Raw genomic sequence first — 25,702 nt, forward strand, 5'->3', positions numbered from 1 at the left:
CATGAAGGAGCGCCGGGGCTTCCTTTCAGAGCCAGGGTCACCGGCCACACCAGCTGTCCCCACACAGGGGACGAGGGACACACACAGAGACACACACACACACAAACCCAACTCTCCTCAACAGAGGGCATCAAAGGAAATGTTCAGACATTAAAACGCCAGCTCCGAACTGGAAGGATTAACAGAAAGACCAGACGCAAATCAAACCCTTCCTTCTTCAGCTTTTATTCCAATTTCAATTTCAATCTGCAAGTAGACTTAATGTGATTTAAGGAGGGGGTCAGTCAGACGGAGAATAAAGAGCACGAGAGGGAGCGAGGTGTACGGCAAAGACGCGGAGCAGGAGAGGAAGTGGTGCAAAAGAGCGAGGGCAGAGCTCAGCACCCTCAGACATATGGCCGTCTCCTTCTTGATTACACTTCAGCTGGCTGGAAGATTACCAGCTCTGTGTGTGCGTACTCCTGCATATGCTCCAACATGCCCGCGTCCAAGACCTCACACTGAATCCTGCGAGCGATTACTCAGCCCCACTTAACTTGTGCGCGTCCGCCGCGCCTTAGCGCGCCTTAAGAAGTCAGCTGGTTTACGCCAGATTAGGAGACTCCGCGTTTGTTTGCTCACATGTGTAATGGAGTGTGTCTGTGTACGCCACGTTGGCTGTCTTCCGTGGATTACCGACAGGCCGAGTGCGGGATGCGCGTTTCTTAACACCAAGATTACTCCAAGTGATCCCCTGGGTCACAGGCAAGATGAGATGCAGGCCGAGATAGCTTCTGATTTCCTTTAATCCCACAAAACCCGCGCTGGGAAATTCACAGTGTGTCGATTCAAACTGTTTTCCTGGAATATTTAGAATATTTTTTTCAGCGTGTGTGTGAGTGTCGGTGCTCGTGTGTGGTCTCATCTGGCCGGAGTTTGCTTGGAAGGAAGTGCATCCATATGCTACAAGAAGACCGCCGGTGACCTCACACCACGACCTCGCTGTGGTCTGCCGCTAACCGCGAGGAGGGCGAGAGACACAGCTCGGCTGAAAGGGAGAGAGAAAGGGACATGAAATGGGGCAGTGGGCAGAAGGATGGAGGAAGAGGGAGGGTGAGGAGAGAGATGCCAAACCAGAGGGAGATAACTGTAGAGATGCTGCTCACTGAGGTGGAAGGAAGTGAGCTGCTTGTCAAGAGCTGCAGCATGCTGAATCATCGTGAACCTCTCCTATCATCTATCCCAAATGCTTTATATGATTTTGCATAAAGGGGAATAAGGAAGATCCAAAGGAAATGCATCATTCTGTTCTTTTGTCCGACTTCTTCACATAGGAAGCATGAACTGATGTTACCTGAAAATTCCATTGATGGAAAAAAAACCGTTCCTGATTCTTACAAAGCCTCCTGCACTGCATCACATAGAAAATATTCCACTTTTTAATGTCTGACGTTTGGTTTTCCCCTTGTAAAGTACAAGGAAATGGTCTCTAAGCCCTGATTCTGGAGAGCCCATCTCAGGGTTGCTGTATCAGTACCTTACGTTGGGTCTGTCCAATCCTCTTTGTCACAGGTAAAGGGCTTTTTTTCCCCCGGACTTGTTATCCAGTAACCCTTAAACTTTTGACCTTTTCATCACATCAATAAGAAAAACCTTCTTTGATCCACTTCCTTTAGATTATTTTGGTTTTTTCAATCCCTCCATCTGCAGTACGCTTAATTAACACATCAACAAAAGTGTATTATTTTGTGACTATCCTTAGTGATGTAGCAACATTTGAAGGCGGTTGTCATTGTCAATCAGCGATTTTATTCTTTTCTCTAATCTTATTCGTCACTTTGAGGATTACATGTAAACGGTGATTTTTCTTTTGGTTATGTTGTCGCCACATGATGCCCATGTGCTCAAGGTGTGTCAGCACAAATTTTAGTAAAATGTAAGTAAGTGAGACAAAGCTGAGGCTCGAGGAGAAACAAAACTCCTAGAGCAGGAGAAAGGAATGCTCAATTCAGCAATAAGCTCACGGGTCGGGGTTTGGGATTTTTGTGTTTCGGCATTGCTCAGACGTCGCTCACAGTCACTGCTGCTGACATCTGAGGAAACGTCATCGTGCAGAAGAAGCACAAGACGACACAGGAACTAAATGAACTAGAAACACACACAAAAATACATATCATTATGACCACTGCTAAAAATCTAACAAGAAATGGACATTTCGGCTAAATTTTTAATAGATGATTAGAAGTTATGTTCTGAGGAAAAATCCACAAAGAGGTGAACTTGTGAATACTGAACGGTGAATAGGAAGGACTACATTGTGGTGATACATATTTGTGTTCATAAGGTTTTTTTTTTTACCACAGCTTTCTGGGACTGAAGATGGCTCTGGCAGTATCGGCTATTGCTTGCCAATTCAGTATTGATATGATCAATATTTCTGGATGGATACGCCCACCTCTGGTTGGAACTAAGAAGTCTGCATGATTTTAATTGTTTAAAATTATTTCATTAAAATCCAAGCTAAACGTATCTGGTTTATGCCAAATCCTAGAAAGGGGGGCGGGGATAAAATCCCTCAACAGAATAAAAAAAATTATTTTCTATTTTCTAAACAGAAAACATACCACATCATTTCTAAAATAAAATTTTCCACATGAATGAAATATACATACATACATACATCTTTATTTTTAAATAAATAAAGATGTATGTAGCTGTCATGAGTTATAGTTTTCTGATGATCCTATCTGAATCATAACACTGGACCTTTACCGGACATACCAGCTGCTGTTGTCCACTACCAGAAAACGTCATCCTGCCTCCAACGACCTCAACTCTGACCTCCACTCTCACGGCCACTGATCAGTCCAGGACACAGCCAGAAGCTGGCTTGTCCAGCCCTGTTAAGCGTTTAGCTCCCCGCTGCTGCGTTGGAAGGGGCAGTGTCCGCCAACGCCGCTGCACCCAACCCTCCCGTCTGAAACATTCCCACAAATGGGAGTTGTGGCATCAGTCCTCATTCAGGAAGACCAAAAGAAGAAATAAAAACGCTTGTGGCTTCTGTGCGTTGCCCTGAAATCTTTAGTGAAACATTTTCCACAGAGCCCACTCTGGGTTAGCCAGATAACCCCTGAGTTTGAACTTGATCTGCCCGCACAGCAAATACCCACCGCCTCTCTCACCTCAGAATATGGATGAAGAGAGAGAGAAAAAACAAAACAAAAAAACGGCAGGATAAACAGGCGTTAAGTGGGAAGTTGAGGAGTTAGGTGTCACCAGAGGAGTGGATGGAGGGATTAGGTGGAGTGAGGCGACTCTTGGCAGAGCTCAGTGATAATCCTGTGCCTGTGTGAATGATTAGCATATATACTAAACACTTCAATTCTATCAGCTAACACTGAGAGACTGAGATAACTAACACAGGACATGCACCAGATCTGTCTTCTGTCTCCTGCTGCTGCCCTTCACCATTTCCCTCCCAAAGCGTTCAAACTTTCCAGGTTCGCCCGTTCGCCCTGCGCTTATTTCTGATTTTCTCCTTGGCGTTTTCATGTTTTACCTGCACTTGGTTAAAGAAATTACAATAAACATCCGACCCAAGCAGGCTGGATCTGCTGTGCCGCCAGACCCGCCCTAAAAGTGGGCATTTTTAATGTTCCCAGACGTCATAAAACACCAATGGAAACACGCAAAAAAGATTGCTTTAATGTAAATAAAGATTTTTTCCATTAGAGGGGTATAAATAATTTTAAACATGAGTTAAATTAAATGTTGAAGCTTCTTTTACATTATTTTTACAATTTCAGAGGGATGCAAACTTTTGGTTGAACAAAACAAAATCTTAAAGGCAATTTGCAGGGGTATGAATAGTTTTGGACTTCTCTCCTCGTCCTAACATTTAACTATACGAGTTTTTAATCTGCTGTAAATATTACAATATAAACTCAAACCAAACAAAACTGATTGAAATAAAACAGGAGAAATATCATTTATTTTCTTAACTTTCACTCCAGTCAGTTTGGATCAGTTGAAGGCTTATAGCTGGCATCTTGTGAGCTTCCTAAAAATAACAATAAACTATTACAGTATTCCAGCCTTAAGGAATAAATGCATGTACTAGTTTTATAGCACCATGCTAACTGACGTGAGGTTTCAGGATCTATATTCAAATTAAAACTTTCGATTAATGAATGAGAACTGAAAACTTCTTTCAAGATATGCAGCTGCTCAGTGGTGGATCCACTTCCACTAATCCGCTAATGCGCTAACAAATCTTTTTTTGATTAGTACATTAGCATCTTTGCTAACTTTGAAAACATGTAGATTCATTAGCGTACCCTGAAACATTTCCCCCAGATAAATAATGAAGTGCTGATTTACTTGGCTGTTTTGTAAACGTTCAATTGAATAAAGTTCGACGTCGGCGCTGAAGTTTTGCTCATCGACTGTTAAAAATTCATCCAGTAGTTAGACGTATTCATGATCTTAAGATCTGATTCATCCCCTCCTCCCGTCATCTCTTCATCCCACCATCAATAAATCTTTAAATCTACATCTTTGTGGCACGGTCCTTGCTAGTGAACTACTGTTTCTCATTATTCTGAGCTGTGAGACAGCAGATAAGGTTGAGCATAGAATCCGCGAATCCAGATTCTCAATTTTTCACTTCTTTCGCTGAGATAAAGCTTTTTTTCTTTTGACCTTTCTCCCTCAGCTCTCATGAAACACAAGATTTAGACTTGGTTCCAGTTTCAAACAACCAGAACCGCCATCTTTCAGCATTCTGAGCTGTTTTCTAGATAATGTGGTTGAACATAGAATGCAGAGCTGTGAATCTACAGATTCTCCATTTTTCACTTCCTTCCAGCTGGGAGAGTTTTTGCCCTTCCAGCTGCATGACAAGTATTCAGTCTATCGTTTAGGTCTCAACTAGTCATTTTTCTGAAGTACAAATTTGTTTGCAAAGACTTCGTAACTAATTTTATTTGTTTTTGTGTTGTTTTTTTTGGTGGATATTTAAAATGTCTTCCTGTTGCAGTGCTAATTGTTTATTAGAATTTAAAGTTTAGCGATCTTTGAGAATGTGCTCTTGCATTATTTACTATTATATTATTTGTAAATGGTCTCAAAAACATTTTGGGACAGAAACCTCTGGGAATTTATTGTTTGGGAAAATTTATCATGACAAGCCTACCTTAAATTGATACATAAGTTAGGGATTGGCTTTTCGTCCATGTATAAATTAAAAATATAAGCTATCTCATATGCTATCATATAATTGTATTATATGTATCATTGTGTCTGTGAAACAATGACCAATTGATTTAATAAAAACAACATGTATCATGTACCTGTTAGAAATATTTAGTGTATTTTATCTTATGTTTGGAGTTTTCTTATTCTCACTGTATTTGATGTGTGAAGTTGTTGTGCTGTTCTCCCATTGTTCTGAGTGTTTCAGTTCCTGCCTTGCAGTTGCAGTTGCAGAAGGGAGCAAACAGGAACTGAACTCAACCGTCAGCTCGTACGTGCAGCGCGCTTGCACTCAAGATAACAGAAGAAACAACTGAAGAAACAGCAACGCTATGTAACTAGGTTAAGGAAATAAATATTCCTTAAAGCGCCCTCGTGTAAGTCAACCATCTGGGCTCCACTGAAAACCCAGTCAAACCCCGTTAAAATCTACCTGGGCAAGCCCATGTAGGGCCCACTTGAAAACAAACCCTTTTGGAACCCGTATTTTCTGCCCTCATTTATCCCATACGGGGTCCACCTGGCTGGAAATGGACTCGTTTCCATCAAGTAATATAACAAAGGTCCCTTTTAACACCAAAGAAAAACACTCCTCCATCGGACCACAGGAGGTTGCGCCTCTGGCGGTCGTACATAAACAACACACCTCCCCTATAATCACAGCCGCAGATTATTTTCATCGTCCAGACAGAAGAAGGTTGCGCCTCTAGCACTCATACATGGACAACACACCCGTCTTAAGATCTTCCTGGACTACGCCAACGGAGACCACACAGTCCATTTCAGTAGGTTCACTGGCACTAGGATAGCGATCCTAACGCAATGGACCTTCTTCACACTGATCCTTGTAACTACGTGTGTGTCTCAATCGCGTCTCTAGCTGTATTGATATGCGTCTTTTGCTTGCATTTTATGTATGTTCCATGTCAACAAGCCCGTGAATTTGTTGGTTAAAAAAGAAACTGTACACTCTCAATACATGACTTGTTTATTATAGCAGCCTCTAGCACTCGTACATAAACAACCCCCCCCCCCCATATAATCATAGCCGGAGCACGTAGGTCGCTCCGTCTGACACCAAAGGTCCTCTTGGACTTCGCAAACAGAGACCAGCCCAGACCTCGAGTTCGTGAGGGGCTGCACCAACACAGTCCTGTGATGTTATTTTGGTGCAGACCCTCTTGCTTATCTGGACAAGAGGGCGTGAGGGTTTGCTAAGAGGAAGAGCAATAACTCTGATCGTCAAGAATCAAAGATTAAATCAGAAACAATAACCACATTTAGGTAATAAAGTTGCATATTGTTTTTATCAAGGCCCAAAAAGAGACTTTGGTTTTCGTCTTTCTGCTGTCAAACCTAACATCAGTTTGTTTCCTTCAGATGAAACTAATGAGGGCCCCTCCATCCGCTCCTGGCCTCACAGACTGACACTTCCCTCCCATCTTTTATTTAGCTGCTGCCCAGCTAAGGGCTCCTCCAGACCGGCCATGCCTTCAGGCAAGCCCCAGGCCTCGTCGCCCAACAGGCCTCTGGAGTGAACCTCTTCGCTCCCAACTGCTGCCCCCGATGCACAGATTTCACTCCCTAAAGAGATGAACCAAACACATGTTCACAACCATAACACCACCTTTAGGTTTAATTCATCCATCTAATTATTCATTTATCATAGATTTTTTATTTTATTTATTAGCACACAAATGCTAAAGACATAGGCAGACAGCCCTTTGAAGTGAGATGATGTTTCAGTAATATCTTCTTTGTGGACCGATGTGCTTCAGACAGGTGTAACCTAAAGGGTTTTTAAAAAGCGGTCAGACGATCAAGGGAGGGTTAACATCGTCCATATTTTGGAATAAGGACGATGATGTTGGACATGTTTTCTTTTTCCCGTCTCTCTCTCTCCAGGGATTTGCAGACAAAAGATGCATTCAGAGCCTTTTGTACGTAGACACGTGGAAGGTTTTTGAGCCTCGCAAGAAACGGCAAACAGGAAAAGTCCTCAAACTTCATCGGTGAGAAATACTTCCAGGTCAGCAGTAAGAATACAGGAAGTGTTGAGTTGACAGCTGTGCCAATGTACATAAACACTGAAATGCACTGCTGGTGCTCTGGGACAATTTTTCATCATTCTGAGACAAGCAGATGAGTAAACGGAGGAAAACAAAAATTTCCGTTGTTTCTCCCTTAAAAACCTGTAGTTTTATACGTGAGGTGAGATCAGAAGCTGGTGTCTACACCTCTGTCCTCTTGAGGATATCAACAGACAGACATTGTGTTCTAGTCAGCACATGTTTTCTGACACATCTCTGTCTATGCAGCACAATAGCAGCCAAGACAGCCTCTCTCTTCGCCGTTTGAAGGAAAGCATGGAAGAGCATGAGTGGAAGTTTATTCCCCGGCTCACGTTTTTTTTTTTTTGGACTTCACGAGCGAAGACGGTTTTAAAAGGTGGATTCCGTTAAAAGAAAAAGAAAAGAGTTTGCATCTCCAACCTTGATTCTTCAAGGTTTCTATTAATACTTGTGGGCACATTTTTTATTCTCTTCGGAATAATACCTTCCAACTGACTCGGAGAGTCAAACAGAAAAAGTAGAGGGGGAGGGGCTCCTTTCTTATCGTTTTGCTGGAGGAGTTGACTGGAAAATCCTGGAAATTGGGTTGTTTTAATTTGACTCGGCAGCTGATCCGAAGGGGGCCAAAGATCCTGTTTAAAAAAAGCCAAAACCTCAAAGTGCAATCTTTGATTCGTATTGCAAATCCCTTCAATGCCACTCCTGGTAAAGATTAGCCAAAAGACTCGAGATAAACGCATCCAAAACTGGATAAATACATCGAAAGTTTAATGTACATGTTTTTATAAATTCCTAATTTAGGAACTGTATTGTCAAGCTGGTTTAGACTTGCAAGTTATGACATATATATTTGTTTTCATGTCGAAAAGATACAAATATTTTGAAAGGCATCAATAATAATAATGATAATTAAAAAAAAAACTTAGAGCAAGGCAGCTGTAATGCCACACTTTGGCAAAAATAATGTATAGCTAAGACAGAAGTGATCATAGTAAAACTACTTGCTCAAAATTAAGTTCATACAAAAAAGATGTAAAAATGAGAAGGAAGTGAAAATAAATTGATTATTTGTATCTGGTAGTTTGACAGCTTACTAGATACAAAGGGATTTGCAATTACTCTTAAAATCTCCATGACTATGTTTGACAAAATGTTTAGCATTAATGTTGGATATATGGTGCACCCTTTCCATATCTCCAAACAACTGTCACCAGAACTCTTTAGAGAGCCATGCAGAGATTGTTTCCACATAATCAGTCAGTTTCTGACTGGTGAGGGTTAAACTAAGTTACAACATTGTACTGTAGCTGTCAACACATTATTCTCAGTATACATCTGTCAAACAAATTAAACTCTATTATTTTGTTTATGGAATCAAAGAGGAATGAAAAAAAATATAGCTAGTTTTCTCAAAGTAACTTGTCATCATTCCTTAAAAAGTCAAATGGTACAAATGCGGTGGATGAAATGAGAAGTTAAAACGCTCGTCATCCAAACATTGTTTTCTTACTTGGCTCAAACGCAAAGGAGCAAATTATGCCGCTTTAATTAGTGTTAATGAAACGAAGCATTTTTAAAAAATCTGATTAACTTTGTGCTCACAAACAACACTCACACCGAGGTCCGGTTGTTGATTCTGATTGTGGAATACACCTCATAAACTTGAGGATTTAGTTCAGCATAATATTTAATCTAAGATTGCTATTGTTTTATTGCACCTTTTAAAAAAAATGAACATATAACAGACAAAGTAAAGTTAGGTCTTGGATTATGAGAAACAGGAGACACTTAAAGGCTTCTGAATATTTGCTCCATTTCACTGAAGTTGGAGGAAGAGCCAGGAAACCACATCGGTCCGACAGGTTGCAGGACAAGATTAGCAAACATTGCTATATTTTGTCTTTATTGTAGTTCAGTAGACAGTGGCAGATTGAGACTTTTTCCTTGCACAGTGTGACATCATTATCTATGATTGCTCAACTTGTCTCAAAATCTGCTCCAAGAGACGTTCCTGACCGCTATAAATCCACAGTCCTCTCTCAGATCTGCAGTGACCTTATTACACTTTGCCAATAATGCTCTTTCTAAAACCAATAAATTACATCCAGCAAACACATTTTATATTATTACTAAGAGCAGCAGTCAATCCTAAGCTCGAGACACTCAAAGGTATTTTTAAATTCACTAAGTGTCCGAGTGGATGTAAGACCAAATCCGTCTTTGTTCCATTTGGGATTTACTTTGTGTTATTAAAATCTGTAGCCCAAAGACAGAAGACAAAGCCCGTAAGTGACGTTTTCTTCTTCAAGCACACACTGTCAAAGTTCAAGCTGCTGTGCTAGCAGCGATTTGGAGAAAAAACATCACCAGCAGCTGAGAAGCAAAGAGGAAGGAAAGGCATGGAAGGTGAGGGAACGAGCACACGTCGCAGAGGACAGGAAAACAAACAAATGGACTTAATCCTGTGGAAAGAGGAGAGGAGAGCCGTACAGGAGGAGATTGAAGTAAGGGGGGAAAAAGCGTTGTTTGATTGCTGTTTGTCTTAAACACTGATGGTAAAAAGAACGTCCTTAAAGAGCAAATACACCCAAACCCCTGGGATGCTACTAAGTATGTGATAATGACCCCCAGACAGAGAAAGATCATGGTGGATAAACCAGGTACGAGTGACAGGAAGACAGAATGAGAGCGGGAGCTCTTGGCTTGTGGAAAGTGTCTTGGAGATCCTCCGGGTTAAGGGTTGTTTGGAGATGGCCACAAGGGAAAGATAGTGGAGGACTGGCTGAGAGAATGAAGAGGCACGTTTTCTTTCCTCAAGAAATTTGCCAAATTGACTCTTTGGGTCATCAGTGCAACTCCATAATCTTTGTACTTCAGACCTTGTCCTTCAACCTCCTTCCTTCCAACAGAAAGGGGAAAAAAACAGATCTCTCAGCAAGCTGGCCAACCCCTGCCTTTGTGCAAGATGCTCTTCCAGTTGGAGACCGTGCCTCCTCTTGACTTCATTTTTTATGCCTTTGTCAAAGACGAGGCCCCTGCAGTGTAAAGGAGGAGGAACATGAGTGAGCGAAAGACGAAGAGCACGGAGGGAGAAGAGACGGATGAAAGACGTTTTTCTGTCTCCTGCTGTGAATGTGAAAGAGTATTCTGTCATCTGCAAATAGACACGTCAAATTCAACACCTTCTTCGATCTAAAATACACCCACACAATGCCTTGTCTTTGACACAGTCCAAAGTATTACAACACAATCTCAGTCTCCCCCACCAGTAAGTTGCCACACGGTTCACACCTGACCCTCTGGCATTGTCTTTGCCCCATCACCTGCTGCTTTCTTCTCATCCGCCTCTCTTTCAATCAGTCACTCTGTCTTTTTCTTTCAACGCCGCCATCATCCATCATCACTTTGTCTCTTCTCCCTTCTATTTGTCTCAGTCCTTCGTCTCTCAGGGTGTTCATTGACATCTTTTGACAAGGGCATGGACCTAGGTTACTCTCTACTTCACTGCTGTCAATTGATAGTCTGAGTTCAGGATTTTGGAATAAATAGAACATTTTTTTTTGTTCACAATGTTTGATCTGAAGTTCCCTAAAGTGATTTCTGACAAAGTTTTTTTGTTTGAATTGCCTTTTTTCTGTGATTTTCAAATACTGTTGTAGTGACTTCCTGTCTGTCCTGGCTAGGATATAGATTTTATGGGTCATGTTGAGGGAGCCAACATTTGAATACAAAGAAAATTCACTGTCTGAATTGGTCCTAATTTGAAATTCCCTTTCTAGCCTTGATTTTGTGAGTTTGGATTTAGGTGGCTTTCTTCCACTAAAAAGAGCGACACCAGAAGATAACCTCTTCTGCTAGACCAACATGTGATTGGGGTTAGAGTAGGCTAACTTTATCACTACCTTAAGAACCCTAAAAACAGATGAAATCAGTTTACATGTAGAGTTCAAGGATTTTGTATTATCATACCACCTTTGCTTGTTTGTGGTATGAAATTTGGACTCGGGTCTAAAGTCGACTGATCTGTTTGGATATATACATTCATTTGGTGTGAATAACCCCTTAAAACAAACTAGAGTTACAAAATGTATTCCATTTTGTATACAAAATCAACAACACTCATTCAAATTGCAAAGACACAGAGAGAGAAGACATTTAAGTAATTCTTCTCTCAAGAGCTCTTTCTCTGTTCCTCCTTCATGACACTTCTTCTGCAGGGTCTCCCTCATGTCAACGCTTCTCTCCTGAACCACTCCTTCCCTCCCATCACCTACCTCACCCATCACCTCCTTAATCTCCCCCGTCTCTGTCTCCTCTCATTTCCTCCATCACCCCTTTGGCACTGGTGGTTCTCTGAAGATGCTCCACTAAAACACATGCTGGCAGCCACCACATTCATATGCAAATAGGAACTATTTCTATGGAGACAAGTGCAAGTAGAAGGGAGAAAAAAAAGCAAGAAAACACATAAATGCAGAAGAAAACTCACAAACCTCGACAAGCAGAGAGATGTGTGCAAATACGGTAATGAAGGATGATTAGGGGCAAGGAGTGGGTGGCAGCTAAGACATGACCTCCTGACTCAAGTAACCACTCAGAGTGCGCCGTTCATCCGAACTGCTCCAACCTCTCCACAAGGACTTGATTGCTTCCTGGAGAAGCAGCATGTATATGTATGCGTTTGTGTGCGCGGGGGTCGGTGTGAGCAAAGGTGAGGAAGAAAGTGAGAAAGATAAGGAGAGACAAGAGGCAGAGAGTGAAGCTGTCTTCTACCGCCCTCCGCCTCTCACCAGAGTGCTGTACTTAGCAGAAATCCTTGATGGAAGCGATTGTCCAATTCAGATTTACCCAAAGAGACCACTTGATGAAGAAGGCTGGAACTGATTGGAAACTTTAACACAGTGCGTCATCTTTTAGCGCTGATTAAAGCAGATCAGGGTAGGGAAGAGATCGACTGTGTGTTGCATACGGTTCAGTTGCTAATTCCTTGAGTTGCCCTGTGCTTTCTCAAGGCATTGGGGGTTGCTTTACTTAGAGGGTTATCATCAACAAGTGGGGGGGGGGGAATTAAGTGAAACAGAAGCTCTGCAGCTCCAGCTCAAGGTTTTAGTGAAATACTTAATTATGAAACAATCCGGAAACTGTTCACAGATCTTCAAGGTAACTTTTATACATGACGTACATTGCTGCATTCTTGAGTGAAAGAAAAAGTAAAGCATTGACATTTTTCCAGGTACTTTCACTGTCTGTTTTCCCTTGCTTTCTCCTGGAAATGTTCATGTTCAATACACACACAAAAAACACCTTTTAAAGTTGTTCAGGTAAGATCATGGTCATATCTTAATTTGGGAAAGATAATCATTTCTCCTTGGTTAACTTGAAGGCATCTTAAGAGATCTTCACAAGTCATTTTTCCAAGTCCAACGCCTTTTGTAATAAAAGATATCAGTACACCAACCTTCACACATACAGATTCTACTGATACAGGATGACTGTTTGGATTTGGATGAAGTATGGGAGACGCTTTAGCAGTATTCCTGAGATGATAAAACCAAGATCGAACCAGAGACCCAAGAGTAAGTCAAAAAAGAAAACACCAAGATTCCTAACAGAATATTAGTGGGATCTTGCGAGTTGACGAGACAAATCTCAGATTTTAGGAGCAAACTTGTCTGGAGCAAAGATGAGGATTTCAGCTTTATTTTTCATTTAATTGTAGAAAGCTTCATACCATCCAATGGTGGAAAGAGTCTAAACCCATAAACAGCTTGAATGAAATATATAACTGAATATCATCTGCATATTGGTGGTAGGAGATTGACTATGATCAGCTCAGAATATGCTGAGGAGGGAGCAGATCCAGACACAGGTCCTTGTGGCACCCAGATCCTCATTCCTCTCCATTCTCATGCTCAGATTGAAGTTACGTTTTCTTCATAACTGTTGTTGCAAGCTGCATGTATTGTTACAACCGCAAGTGTTGAAAAAGATAACCATTGAAACATACGTGGGCCACAGAAAATAATGATGCATAAAGGATGAGGCCGTCAGAAGGGAAGGATGGCAGGCAAGAAGTTTGGATTCGAAGGAGAAGCAAGGTGAGAAACCAGGAGACAAGGGGGGAAGGATGGTAAGAGAGATAGAGGAGAGATGAGAGGAGTGATAGCACAATGGACGCCTGAAGGACGCGTGTACTTCGATAACAGATGCCATCAGAGAAGATGCTATCGCTTCTCCTATCGCTCAGCACCATACACTGTTAATGGACAGCAAATGGAGTAAAAGCCACATGTGTGTGCAGTGTTTCCTATAGGCCGGCATATACACGGCTCCTTTAACCATAGTGGCCACACACCAGCTTGAATGTCTCGACTCCGGAGCCTCTTCTGCCTCACCATTCCACTTTTTACTCACACTACATCTGTCTTTTCCCTGCCGAACCCGCTTTCAAGCCATTATGTGGCTATTATATCACAAATGACTCATTACGGAGAACAAGGGAGCGAGCGAGAGAGGAAGAGGGGGTAGAATTATCTAATTGAATGAAATCATTTCTCCAAGTTGGCAAACTGGTTCAAGTGTTATTAAGTTGTTCACGGGTGCGCATTAGCTCTCTGCGTCTCTTGGAAAATGTCAGCGGTGGCGGGTAACAAAAGAAAATTGTCACTGGCTAGATGTGTTTGGGGGCTCGTCAGAACCTTTTCACGGAAAACACACGCGAGCGTGCACCCCCCTCACCCCCACACACACACATCCATCAGCCAATCACAAAGACAGATGGGTAATCAGCTCTCTAATTGTCTGATTGGCTGAAATCAGCAGCCGAGGATGCACCGGACGGTTAGATGACACATTAGGGTTCTTTGAAGGTAAACAGGGAATGGCTGTTTTCAATATATAATAAAATGTGTTTGGTATAACTATCAAAAAAGTGGAAAAGGACCTTCAAAGTAAAACAGAACATAGGAGAACACCTTATCTTTCTGTTTAATAGGAAGTCATAGACAGCAGGACTGTTGGTGTGTGTGTGTGTGTGCGTGTGTGTGTGTGTGCTTATGTTGTCCATACAGAGAACAGGGCCAAAACACATTAGGGCACATCTGTCCACTCCATACCCACTCCTCACACCCCTCATTCCTATTCTGAAGAGCTCCCTCTCTTTGTCTCTCAATCCATCCAAATTTTGTCTTCAATGAATTCATCTGTGTCGAGTGTCTTTGTATTCTATAGAGGACGACAGCCACTTACATTTCTGATGTTGGTTAAGGGACTAACTGAAGACCAGGAGTATTTGTTTGGAAAATATAATCGCTTATGTGCCTACACTTTACATTTTTATTTCTCCTAATCCTACTCTGAGTCGAGTAAGTTGTTGGATGCAAAAGCAGGTTGGGTTCTGGAAGATATTTTTACCCTGAAAACCCCCCAAAACAAAGGAAAGATACAAACAAAAATGTGGTTTCTAGTTAAATAAATAGTTAGGACCTACCTGCCAAGCTGTTGGTTGCATTTATTTTCCTTGGTGCTGATTGGCTGTGCCCTAAAGAGGGGAGATAAGGAAGAATGTAGGTGTTAGCTTCTCTGGTAATGCTAAGACAATTTCCATTAGGCACGTTATTATATCAATCTATATTTTGTGTATGAGCAATTAAAATTGACTGTTTTCAGCAGTTTTGGATAAGGTATCATGTATTCATGGATTTTAGCTCTAAGGGCAGCAGTGGCCCTTAAACCCCATAGATACTGGGAGTACTGGTCGGTGTGTATGTTCTGTTTGGGAACTTTTGCCTGGCATTCATGTTTTTCTAAGAGAGGAAACGTTTCCTCTCACTAAACATAAATGTGTGCAATCACTTTTATTCGAAGGTACCAAAACTTGACTGACAGACGTTGATTTCATGTTCAGTCCTTTCAATGTACCTATCATCAATTGTTAATGGTTGCATTTTTTACAAGTGTCTAAACTGAACTCTTCCAGTCATACTGACCACTCAAAGTGCTTTACACGACAGTCACCCACTCCCACTCACAAAGCAATACACAGATCAATAGGCAACTTTGAGGTAAGTGTCTTGTCCAGGAGCATATCAACATATGACCGTAGCTGGAATTGCACGTACAACCTTTCCATTATAAGAGAACCACTGAACTAGAGATGCTGTAGTCGTCTACTGCGCAATGTGAGGGAAAGCTGGCATAACTTACTGAACTCAATCCATGAGTGGAATAACTTTAATTGAGGTTTCTGCACAGTTTGGAGAACCAGGCGCATTATTTCCTCCAAGTTTCACAAACACTTCCGTGCAGAAACCCCTTCACATTCCTAAAAAAGCTCAGCCTTGAATCTATTCATTTGTCTTTTACTCAAGATTTTCATCTCTCACAAGGGCCATTTACCGAGGAACGACTTTGTTACGCGGTTAATGACAATCGCAAAGATACACACTTGAGAGACTGCGCGCGCGCGCAAAGCAAGCAAGCACGTGTTTGTGTTTGCACATAATCTGTTGTCCTTCTTTTCTTTCCCCTCGGCTCTCCAAGCCCGACTCCACGCTTCGGCTGCCTCGTTTTGTCTTTATTTCAAATGTTTCACTCGTACGACTTAATTCGATGTACCTGCCCATTGTTTTACCTTCCTCTTATTTGCTCTCTGCGTAGCGTCATAATTAAAGAGCAGTGATATATAATTACTGTGCATGTTTACCTCAAGTCCTGTCCCAGTGAATGGGAACCCCCCCCCTCCTCCGCTGCCACCTCTTTTGTGGCTCAAATGTTATTATTTGCATCCTGTTCGGCTTCTCAGCTGTCCACTCATTAGGTCCTCGGCTATGAGAAAATTAATGACCCCATATGCAAATTAGAAAAAAAAAATATGCAAAAAAAGAAGAAATAATCAAACCGTACACTATTCAGAATGTATGTAAAGAGAGTGAATAGGAGTCTTAATTTGTCGCGTATAAAGCTCCTGTATGAACGCTATGCATCTCCACCAATGGAAGTATTCAAGGAAACTTCAAGTTCACTTGAAACTTACAATAGTCAGTGGTGAATAGCCCTTAAAAATGTAGTGCTAGACAAACAGAAAGGTGCTGACCTTGGTTCAGTCCTAAACACACAAAGCTGCGCCTTTATGCAAATTGCTGCTGTCTTGTAAAGGGTCACCAATAGCAGAAAAGAAACTAATTAACCTTTTTTTTTCATCATTCCTTCTCTTTCAATTAGAGGAAGACATCCAACTTTCAATAGTGCGCTCCATATTTTTTATTTATTTTTTTTTAAGTTTCTTTACAAATTCCTTAATTGCCCTTCGATCATGGAGGTCTTCTTTTATGAAACCCGCGTCTGATGTTATAAGAGAAGGAAAAATGATTCTCTTCAAACACAGTGTGCCTTCAAAGTTAAAGATACCAAAGTCTTTTTTCCTACAATTTTTGTTTATTCACATTTGATTCTTTTCAAGTTTTGTACTGTGTTTTTATTCTTAAGGGAAAACATTCCCCCAGATGCATCTTTCAAGCATTGTAACCTTCTCTATTTAATTATTTCACACTAATCATATTTTCTCTCTTGACATTTCATAACTCCCAGCTCTTTGAAATGACAAATCTCCCAAAAAATGTCATTATGGTTGAAATTCCTGTTTGAAAATGCAGAAATGTACTTATTTGTTCCTGAATAGGTCACTTTTGCATTTTTTTCCCGCTCCGAGGCAAAAACTAAGTTGGCCGTGGAGTTTGGGCCTTTTTTTCTTTCTATACTTTAGGATCGGTTTCAGAAGAAATGAACTTGACTGTGGTTCAAATGAGGCTTTAGAAATGGTTCCCAAACTTTTCAGCTTCGGCTTTGGAAATAATTTGTGACCCCGACTATTCATCTGTTCATCAGATATGAAAATATTTACTCACAAAACCCAAAAACTAGAGCAAAATAACATCAATCTATCTGCCAATGTGGTTCACCTCCAGCTTTGTAACTCTGAGCGTTAACGTTGGATGACATCAATGTTCAAGTCTTGGCAAAATCCACTTAGCATTTATGTCTGAACTTTGGGGCATTCTAGCACATGAATATAGTATTTAGTGTTAGCTGGATTTCGAACAGGCTACCTCGCTCTTTGTTTAGCTCCGCCCATCTTCCCACAAACAACGACTAGCTTCCCTTGTCTCCGCTAAGCAAAAATCCCACAGCATATGCTGCCACCACTGTGCGTACAGAGCATTGCCCTTGGTTCACAGGAGAGCCCTCTCGTCCTGCAGGGTCACACCCGGCGGGATTCACCCTGGATTTATGCATGATAACAGGGTTTCTGCTGTTTGGAGCTCGCAGATACCTGGCTTATCGACAAATCCGTGACGGACTTGGCTGAGCTAGCGAACATTCAACGCAAATGTTATCAGGTGATCAAAAAAAAAAAGTTTTTTTTTTTTCCAGTTTTGGCCGACTGACTATTTAATGCAGCCTGCATTAAATAAATAGTAGAAACACAATGGGAAAGGAAAGGACAATATTAGAATAATTTTAAGGACGATTGTACGCCCACATAAAAAGATCAATTAAAGCAGTAGGATCTCCTTAAGCTCTGTTCAAGGAAACCTGTGGGCCTTGATTGAATAAAAGAGGCCTGACAGAGACATGTGCACCATGATTTCCCTTCCACTCCACTGCATGCCCTGCCTCGTACCATCAACCATTATGCAGACTGATCGCATATTAAGAAGGCATGGCACTCGGTTTTGAATAATTCGCCTAATGTTCTGTCTGATACAAACTTTCAGTGCCACAGTGCTGCAGTTTGAGGATATGCATGAAAAGGAACGGCAAAGCCAAACCATTGAACATCAAGTAGAGTGTAGGTGCGGCTGTCTGGAAGCTGATTTGTAGATGCGCTGCCCTCGACCCTGCACCGCGGCAGACTCGGTAAGTACGGAAGAAACACTCACGCAGCCTCTTTACCTTGCGGATCTACATATTCCACCATCCAAATACATAAAGAATCACTCTGAACCTACTGCATGCTGAAGAAAACCATGGCTTTGTCTGACTCTTTTGTGCGTGCCTGTCACTTTCCAAGTGAAATGAGGTTATTATAATGAAATCTGGAAACCAAAGAACAAAATCAGGGCAGAAAGTGATTGAAAATAAAAAGAAACACTGCAGAGTGGTGGGTTACAAAAATGCAATATAGCAGAAGACCTAAAGAAAATGAAAAGCCCCTCAGATGAATACATACTCCAAGGAAACAGAAATACAGTGAGTGTTTAGAGGAGCGGGGCGGACAGCATACATCTCCATACTGATTATGCACCGTCTATTGTCCAGTGGCTTGCTAATTATTGCAATGTGTGCCTCTCCTCTTTTCAAGACCATTATGAAGCTTAGATAAGAAGTCTGACCTCCTTCTGTCTGACAGACTTGTTGGTTCTTACAATGAAAAGGGGGCAGAGAGTGGGAAAAAAAAGAGAGAGTGGGGGGGGGGAGAGAAATGGAAAAGAGGGCAGTCTGTCTTATGTAGCCTCGAAGAAACGGAGAACGGACGGTTAAAGCACAAACGAGGGAGATGAAGCGAGGTTGAACGTTTTAGTAAAATTGTGTTTTATCAAGAAGGAAAGAAAAAGGGCAGATGAAACTACTTTTTAAAAATCTGCCTAGTTGTGTGAGGATTCGATCCCCTCTGTAATGCTCACATTATAGTTTAATTGACAGAAATCTGGGATTACTTACATTAAAGATTGTGTCTTTACAGGTATCGTTAGATGTGGAGTACACATTGCCAACATCAGTGTCTGACCTCACAAATGTACTTCTAAAGAATGTTACAAAATTCCCGTGAACACACTCCAGGGGGTTAGGCTTTGTGCTTTTGTCTATCTAGAATTTTTTTCTGCAATTACTCAGACTCTAGCACTGCAGCACAGATAGATGCTACAGGAGCGCAGAAAAGTAGCATCAAATATTTATCCATAGAAAGTCTTTCACCGGAAGCAAGAAGAGGACAAATATTTTTACATTTTTTTGTAACCTTTATTTCACAACAAATAAAGATGATTTTTTTTTTAATTTTGAGATGGAAATCTTTTTATGCAGGAGAATCTTGGCCACGACTGGCAACAGCTCAAAGGTTACAGAACTACGGTGGCCGACAGGTGCAAATGCGCAGCAAAAGAGAAAACATGCAAACAAAAAAGAAGACACCCCCGAATGAAATGCAGCAAACAAAAAGAGAGACGCAAACACCCCCGAATGAAATGCAGCAAATAAAAAGAGAGACGCAAACACCCCCGAATGAAATGCAGCAAACAAAAAGAGAGACGCAAACACCCCCGAATGAAATGCAGCAAACAAAAAGTGTTGAAAACGGAAGTGCTCCAGACCACTAGGGGGAGTCAAAGAAAATAGTATTCATTTCTATGGGACCAGATGCAAGATTCTTCTTCTTCTTCTTCTTGGTATTTATTGGCGGTTGGCAACAAACTTACAGTAGCATTACCGCCACTTACCAGTATGGAGTGTGGTTCGAGATGGTCTATAAACTTTCACTTTCTACCTTTTCCCTCCATTAACTCCTGATTAAACATACCCCCACACATACACACCTGCTTATATTATCCAACTTGCTTATAGCTTTATATACCCCTCTTTGATATTCTTTACACATTCACACCCAACTTGCTCTACTCATATCCTATGAAATAGCTTTGTTTTTTTAAGATACCGAATAATTATTTGAATATGTCTACTCCCGAAATCTCTCCTCAAAAATTCTATTAAATTAAACCTTTCTTTAATACCTACACACTCTCTCAGCATGCATCTTCTCTCTTCTTCATACTTACAACAATCTAAAATAACATGCTCTATTGTTTCAGACTTCTCACAATAATCACACTTTCCAGATGCAAGATTCAGAGAGATACCTTTACTTTCTTTCAAATTTCTTTCTCTGAATCTTGCATCTGGTCCCATAGAAATGAATACTATTTTCTTTGACTCCCCCTAGTGGTCTGGAGCACTTCCGTTTTCAACACTTTTTGTTTGCTGCATTTCATTCGGGGGTGTTTGCGTCTCTCTTTTTATTTGCTGCATTTCATTCGGGGGTGTCTTCTTTTTTGTTTGCATGTTTTCTCTTTTGCTGCGCATTTGCACCTGTCGGCCACCGTACAGAACATTCACAGCAAGAACAGAAAAAGCTAACAACGTCACAAATAAAAAATAAAAAAAAATTCCCCACTTATGAAACATTTACAGACAGTAAGAAAAGCTTTAAAAATATTTAGAGACAGCAACACTTTCGTGTTCAGGTTTTTCTGCAACTGGTTCCAAGAAGATGGAGCAGAAAACTGACAAGATTTCTGTCCAAGCTCAGTTTGGATTTCAGAAAGTAAATAAAAATAAATTCTCGCAATGAAGGGAGCATCCACCGGAGAACTTTCTGTTTATATAGAGCAACAAAATGCGATAGAAGAAGTCCTAATATGGCCTTATGAATAAAAGAACGCCAACGACGGAGTGACAAAGGCTGCCAATCGAATCCGGCTTCCTAATGTGCAGTGATGTGTAAAACCTGTTGACATGTCATAAATATGAAAAGCTCCATGATAAATAGCATCCAGCAAACATGCGAGCTAGCATTAGCTTGTAGCGCAGCTAGTGCTGACAGGAAGCTAAAAAGGCAGTTGTTTACACCTGCTTTCTTGCCATTGATTCAAAGGTCACTGGCGTGTTTTATGATCTATTTAGATGAATAAACATTGTAGTTTATTTTTTGTGGTTTTCAGTAAAAAACTATTCAATTATTCGCTGCATTATAGTAATAGAGGTAATAAAACAGGGTTTAATGGATAACAAAGCACTGAAAAACTACCATAAACTCTGCAAAAGAAAAACTCTACATGTATTTTATGAAGCAGAGACTCTTAATGGATGTCTAGAGTAGATGATGGTATGCAGCGTTATTGCATTTTTATGAGAAAAGCCTTAATAATAATAATAATAATAATATACATGAAACTATATAGCTGAAATTCCAGCTCTGTTGCTCTGATAGAATAAACGAATTCAGTCCCAGTGGAGCAGTACTGTTGCTGGTTATGCTGGCCACTGACATTTTGATAAACTGAACCTTCTCATTAGTAAACCTTGCTGTAAAACTACATTTTTAGGAAGACAATGATATATTTTAGAGAAACAAAAGGCAAGAAGTGCCAGCGGTGCGTTTCTGTGGGATGTAAAAAGGATCAAGGGCTAAAAAAGAGGGGCGACAATACGTCGACAGAGAAAACTAGAGGAGAAAAAAAAGTAGAAACTGGAACAAGCTGGAAAAATAAAGTGAACACAGAGGAGAAAGTGACAGAGGTAGGAGGAGACTCAAAGTTTTGTTAAAAAGATTGGAATAAACTGCAAGGCGCACACACTCGCTCCAACACCTCTTCAGATCAGGACACGGTCACTCCTTTCGAATAAATGAATAGTAATTGATTGGAGCAAGAGCAGCAGATAATGGCCAGTGTGGCTCCTTCACCACCCACTAATCTACCGAGGAGAGGATACGTAGGTGTGGGCTTTTTTGTGTCTTAAGTATCAGTCTCCAGTCTGTTAGGGGAGTGAATGGAAGTTGTTTGACAGGCAGATATTAGGCCGTCATGGCCGACGGGAATAAAAGAGACTCGGATAGCTAGAGCCCGTAAAACAGTCATTAATGTGCGCACCTCGCTCTCCTCTGGAGGAGACAAAGACGGGAGCGTGTTCGCGGCGGCACACTTAGAGCATCAGATGCAGCCACGGGGGCCAGAGGCGAGCGCAGCGTCTCTCCCGGCTCTGAGGGGAAACGCAAATTACAGGACTGACGGCAGAAACTCATAAAGAGATGTTTGCTTCATTTGTGTCTGTGCCTTTATGTTCAGAAGAGAGGGAGTTATATAAATGTATAGACAGGAACAGGGAGGCTGTAATCATCAGCATTTAAGTCATATTTAAGGCTTTCGGTGATTTATTTGAACCATTTTATTCCCAGGTGAAATGGTCATTATCAAAATTGTACATAACTCGAATGTACACATAAACCTCCTTTGATATTTGACTCGATGCCCCTTTGCTACGTGTGCATTGACTGCATGCTTTTTGTAGCCATTAACAGGCGAAACTCTAGCTGGATATTAGATGACGCTTCTCAGCAGAATCGGTTAATATCAGGCGCTTTCTCATCAGCCATGTTTAAAACATCCGGCTCGTTTTTCAGGAGGTACGGTTCAAGTGGACTGAAGACCATTCCAGTAGCAGGAAGTGAGCCACAGCGCAGGGCATTCTGGGTAAATACAACTAAAACAAACACGCGTGTAAACTAGCAGGAGAAATGGCTCCTTGGTCTTTTACCAAAGTTTACAATTTGTGAAGAGGAAAGTTGCGTTCAGTGTCTTCTTCAGAGGTTTTTGAGTCATTTCCTTCAGTGGTTGGTGTTGCAGCGCCCCCCATAGGAGAGGCTTGCTCAAAGGGTCTGGATTGTTTGACATGGATCAGCTAGAAATGTAACAAACGTAGGTTTGGTCCTCAATCATACTGAGACTATCAGGTGTGAAAGGACTCAGCTGTTAAGTGTAGCCCAAATATTTTCTATAAGGCAGAGGTTGTTGCCTTGGGAAGCACATTTAGCAAGCTTACCGTTTCCTTCTTTATTCTTTCCAGAACATGTTCAAATGTGTAGTTGTGGCAACGAATTTGTTGGACCATCCTGCGGTTGTTCAGATCTCGGTGTTGCACAGTTGGGGATTTGCAATATTTCAGCACCACTGAAGGCAAAATGGCAGCCGCTGTAGATGAAAGTTTGCATAGTGTTGTTAATGTCTTCTGATAATAAAACCGTTCTCCGGTTCTACCCGTGTGAGCAGACGCAAATGTCTGCGAAGTTTGAGCAGATGCTACAATCTGGTTGTTCTCTGATGTAGTCATGCGTACAATTCTCATCCTTAGGTCTTCACTGAGTTCCCTGGACTTTCCTGATAGGCCAATCCATCTCATTGGAGAAAACAGTCTACACATTAGAGGGTTTGATCATGGTGTCAAACCACAAGTTTAAAAAAACTATTAGAATTGATGAGAACAAAACAAAATGGTATTTGTTGATGGTTATTTTCTGCCTGTACGTGACCTTCCTCCCATGCTTGGAGTCATTGATCCGGTCATTGATCCAGGCAGCCTTTCGAAGCCTTTTCAAAAATAACGACCTAGCTCTTCAATTCATGGCTGTACGATGGGAAACCGAATCTGCATTTCATGGTAAACGTTGCTTCTCTTGGTTGTTACTCTTTAATATGACTCGAGGCAGTCGCTTGTCACTACTCGGCGATGAGCGGCGTCCTGCTGAATGATGCATGCTGGGAACAGTGGCCGGCGACGTGCAGGGGAGCAACAGTTTTGCCTTTGCCTCCAGAGAGTTCAAGGTCGAGAGATATTCTGAATAAAACAGGGAGATGATTCATGTGAAGGACTTTATGTGTTCATACACACTTTAAAAAAATAGATTTTTCCCTTCACCTTGTGTGCAGAATGCATCATGATTGCGAGCACATACACCGGCAGTATGAGGATTGTATTTAGTCTCATGCTTTTAAGCCGTACACCGATCTCATCTCCTCCTTGTCTATTCAGTATAACATATTTATGAATGAGGAGGGAAGAAATATATTTCTTTTAGGAGTTTACTAATAAAGCAGCAGAGGCATCAGTCACTGACACTGAAGGATAACTGCCTGTCCAGCAGCTCTCCAGGTATGACTACGTAATGCTAAGGAGGTTCCCAGTACCTTGAAAACACACACTATTGATCAAACATTTTCGTTCACCGCTCTTCTACCCGAGGCGTTGGCTTGACCTGTTCCAAGCATCGCTACTGGTTTACTTTGTTTTAAAGCAATCTAAAATATGTATGTCCCATTTTTTAAATCTTTTAAAATTGCAACATAAAAGGTAACTTGAATAAATACAAAGTAAATGCAGTTTTTAGATGATGAAAACAGTCTGTGTGAGAAAGTAATTGCCTCCTTGTTGAATCTTGAATTGACTTTAACCACATTTTTGGGGTCCGGTTTTACCGAGACCAAATCCTACTGGCCACAACAGTGCAGTCAAGAAATCCCTTAAATAGGACCAGTGTAACAGGACGAAGCAGGTTAAAAGCAACACATCACATCCCGGTCGACAGTAATTTAAAGAGAGATAATAAACAGTCCTGGAAAGGGTTGCAAAGTCAATTCTAAGGCTTTAAAACGTCAACAACCACAATGAGAAATGTTATCCACTAATGGAGAAACGTTGAAACAGTGGTGAACCTAGTCTGGAGTGGACGACCTCCGAAAACAGCTCCAAGATCGCATCATTGCCTCTCCAAAAATGTCACATAAGAACATCTAAAGCACGTTAACCGCCTCAGTTAAGGTACTGTAAGTGTCACTGAGCAATCACAGCCTCCAAGGTCAAAACCCCTGGTGAGCTGAACAAAAACACAGATTGAACTTTTTGGAAGGTGTGTCCTGTTGCATCCTGTGTAACACAGCAATTCAAGAAACGGATGTCACGCCTACAGGGAAATAAACCTGCTGCTGGTGGTGTGAGGTTCTGTTGCTGCTTTGCTGTTCCAGGACCCAGTAGGCGATTAACCATAAACTACGTATTTTACGGACTATAGAGCGCTATAAGCCGCACCCACAAAGTAAAAAATAAAACAAACAAACTGGAAACGTACATATACTGTATGAGCCGCACCGGGCGATAAGCCGCTGCTATCTCCACTGCTCTCGGTTTTCCACAAGGACGCAGCAGAGGGCTGTCGATCCTTACTGCCAGATCGGCAGCCTTCAACTTAAAATATGAACTTCTTAGTGTTGTTTCCATGATGAGTTTGAAAACATTTCTCTGTCGTACCTGCTGCTAGCATGTGCCTGTTCTAAATGAAAATCAGCGCATTCCAATTTTGACTTCCAAAGAGTCACTTCCTGCTAAAGAGCCCGCTGGCGGTTGAAGAAAAATCCACAGTAGAGCCTCACCGGCTTATAGCCCAGTGCGGGGGGAAAGTAGCGGCTTATAGTCCGAAAAATACGGCAATTCTGCTTTCTGCAAAAACACAAGACCGGAGTGGTCTGGAAAGTCGATACGATAAGTCTGACAACACAGTCGCTTCAAGATTTCAATATTTGTACAGACAGATTTCATTTAAAACTGTATTTAAAACCAAAATTCTCCTGTTAGCCTTACTATGAATCTTGGCGTAGGTGTGAAGGGAAAAAGAAGGTATAGCATTTGAAGATGTTGACTTTGGACAGACTTTGTCTTCATCGCTGTGACATAGTTGAAGGATGGGAAACGCTCTGTCTTGTGGTATGGGGATCACTGTGTCATAGAAAATCCTT

At 41.4% G+C, this 25,702-nt stretch overlaps 1 protein-coding gene across 1 annotated transcript in view; it reads right to left on the reverse strand.

Moving 5' to 3' along the window:
• Positions 1-6,649: 6,649 nt before the first annotated feature.
• The window catches only part of LOC111607691, a 67,070-nt gene continuing 48,017 nt past the window's right edge, over positions 6,650-25,702 (reverse strand). Inside the window, exon 6 of the mRNA XM_023330003.1 lies at positions 6,650-6,816. Within this exon, the coding sequence (XP_023185771.1) occupies positions 6,650-6,816 (167 nt within the window). The remainder of the gene's footprint in view (positions 6,817-25,702) is intronic.

The sequence above is a fragment of the Xiphophorus maculatus genome, chromosome 24 (assembly GCF_002775205.1).
Source record: "Xiphophorus maculatus strain JP 163 A chromosome 24, X_maculatus-5.0-male, whole genome shotgun sequence".
Lineage (NCBI taxonomy): Eukaryota > Metazoa > Chordata > Actinopteri > Cyprinodontiformes > Poeciliidae > Xiphophorus > Xiphophorus maculatus.